This window comes from Bison bison, unplaced genomic scaffold (assembly GCF_000754665.1).
Source record: "Bison bison bison isolate TAMUID 2011002044 unplaced genomic scaffold, Bison_UMD1.0 scf7180017864217, whole genome shotgun sequence".
Taxonomy (NCBI): domain Eukaryota; kingdom Metazoa; phylum Chordata; class Mammalia; order Artiodactyla; family Bovidae; genus Bison; species Bison bison.
Window position 1 is genome coordinate 4,022,960 of NW_011494789.1, and position 1,783 is coordinate 4,024,742.

At 63.9% G+C, this 1,783-nt stretch overlaps 1 protein-coding gene across 1 annotated transcript in view; it reads left to right on the plus strand.

The window, feature by feature from the left end:
* The window catches only part of BMP1 (bone morphogenetic protein 1), a gene marked incomplete at its 5' end in the record, with an annotated part of 39,031 nt that overhangs the window by 3,599 nt on the left and 33,649 nt on the right, over nt 1-1,783 (plus strand). The window contains 3 exons of the mRNA XM_010845495.1: nt 138-255; nt 558-736; nt 1,465-1,570. Coding sequence (XP_010843797.1) covers nt 138-255; nt 558-736; nt 1,465-1,570 — 403 coding nt within the window. The remainder of the gene's footprint in view (nt 1-137; nt 256-557; nt 737-1,464; nt 1,571-1,783) is intronic.

The following is a 1,783-nucleotide window of genomic DNA, read 5'->3' on the forward strand; positions in this document are numbered from 1 at the left end:
CCCCCCCCCCCAGCAGCCTCACACGCGGTGGTGTGAGTGGTGCCTTCTGCCTGTCTGATGAATGGCTGACTCTTTAGCGGAGGGTGGAGGTGAGGCCCCTGGACACTGTGACAGCCTGGCCTCCTTTGTCCCCGCAGGCAGCCAGAGGGCAGTCTTCCGGCAGGCCATGAGGCACTGGGAGAAGCACACCTGTGTCACCTTCTTAGAGCGCACGGACGAGGACAGCTATATAGTGTTCACCTACCGACCCTGCGGGTGAGCAGGGGCCCCTGGGCGCTGTACCCTCGGCCATCGCCCCAGCCCGTGTTCGGTCCTGGGTCCGGCAGCCGCCCCCCCGGGCACGGCCCTGGGTCATGTGTCCCCTCCTGCCATGGGAGCATCTCCCCAGGAGCTGCCCCAGATGTGGCTCAGACCCCAGCACACAACCCGGGCATCCCGCGCTCGGGCCCCTCCTCCACCCCTCTGCTCCTTGACCCCCCTGGCAGCCACGCCCGGCCCCTGAGTGGATGCACTCCCCCAGCTCGGGACCGCCCCCCTGAGCTGGCCCCGCCCTCCAGGTGCTGCTCCTACGTGGGCCGCCGTGGCGGGGGCCCCCAGGCCATCTCCATTGGCAAGAACTGTGACAAGTTTGGCATCGTGGTCCACGAGCTGGGTCACGTCATCGGCTTCTGGCACGAGCACACACGACCCGACCGAGACCGCCACGTCTCCATCGTGCGCGAGAACATCCAGCCAGGTACAGACCTCTCTGCCTGCCCTTCCAGGGTCTCTGGTCAGGGTGGGAGCTGCTCCCTTAAGCCATCACCTTTGCTCAACGTGGTATTACAGTCCCAGCCCTGCCTGGGGCCCAAACGCTTCCCCTGAAGCATCTTCTCTGGGTCAGTGGCAGCTCAGGGACCTCAAATCCATTGTCAGATGGAGGCCCGGACAGGTCTAGGTCCTGCACACAGGGCTGCCTGGAGCAGCCAGAACCCACCTGGCCTTCAGGGTGGGGGTTGGGGAGGGGTCGGCCCTGTCTCCATGCTGCCTCAGCCTTTCTCTTCACTTTTACCCAGTCTTCAGCTCTCTGCCTATTCTGTCCTCTAAAGGGTTTTTTCTCTCTCCTTTCTCCCTACTATGCTCTCTCTTCCCTCCCTTCCTGCTTCCTCCCTCTCCTCCCCTCTTCACTGCTCTCATCTCCCCAGTGGTTCTAGAAATGGGCGCCTCCTTCCTATCGTCCCTTGAGTCATTTCTCCAGCACATCCTCACCCCACCTACACCCTGCTGGACAGACTCTTCTAGAGACCCGCCTCTCCCCCTGGCTTCCCTGGGCCACTGCTGGACCCCCAGGTAGGGGGTCACCTCTCAAGAGCAGGGAGGACCCCATCCCCGACCCTAAAGAGGTAGCGCTGCAACCCCCACAGACCTGCCCCCGCCCGCCCCCGCCCCCTCCCCTCCCACACTCCCTTCTCCTGGTCTTCACAGGGCAGGAGTATAACTTCCTGAAGATGGAGGTCCAGGAGGTGGAGTCCCTGGGGGAGACCTATGATTTTGACAGTATCATGCACTATGCCCGGAACACATTCTCCAGGTGAGAGATGGGGGCCCCCCTCTTCTGGGGCAGCCCAGCCCTGCCCTCTGTAGACCTCCCACTTTGCACTAGCCTGCCCCACTGGGGTCATCAGTGAGGACAAGAGTGGGCCCCTGGGTGGCTGAGGCCCTGGAGCAGAGGACCCACGGGTGCTGCCTGCCCTGCTGCTCTCTTCCACGGTGGGTCGGTGGCAGGACTGGGACTCCCAGGGCC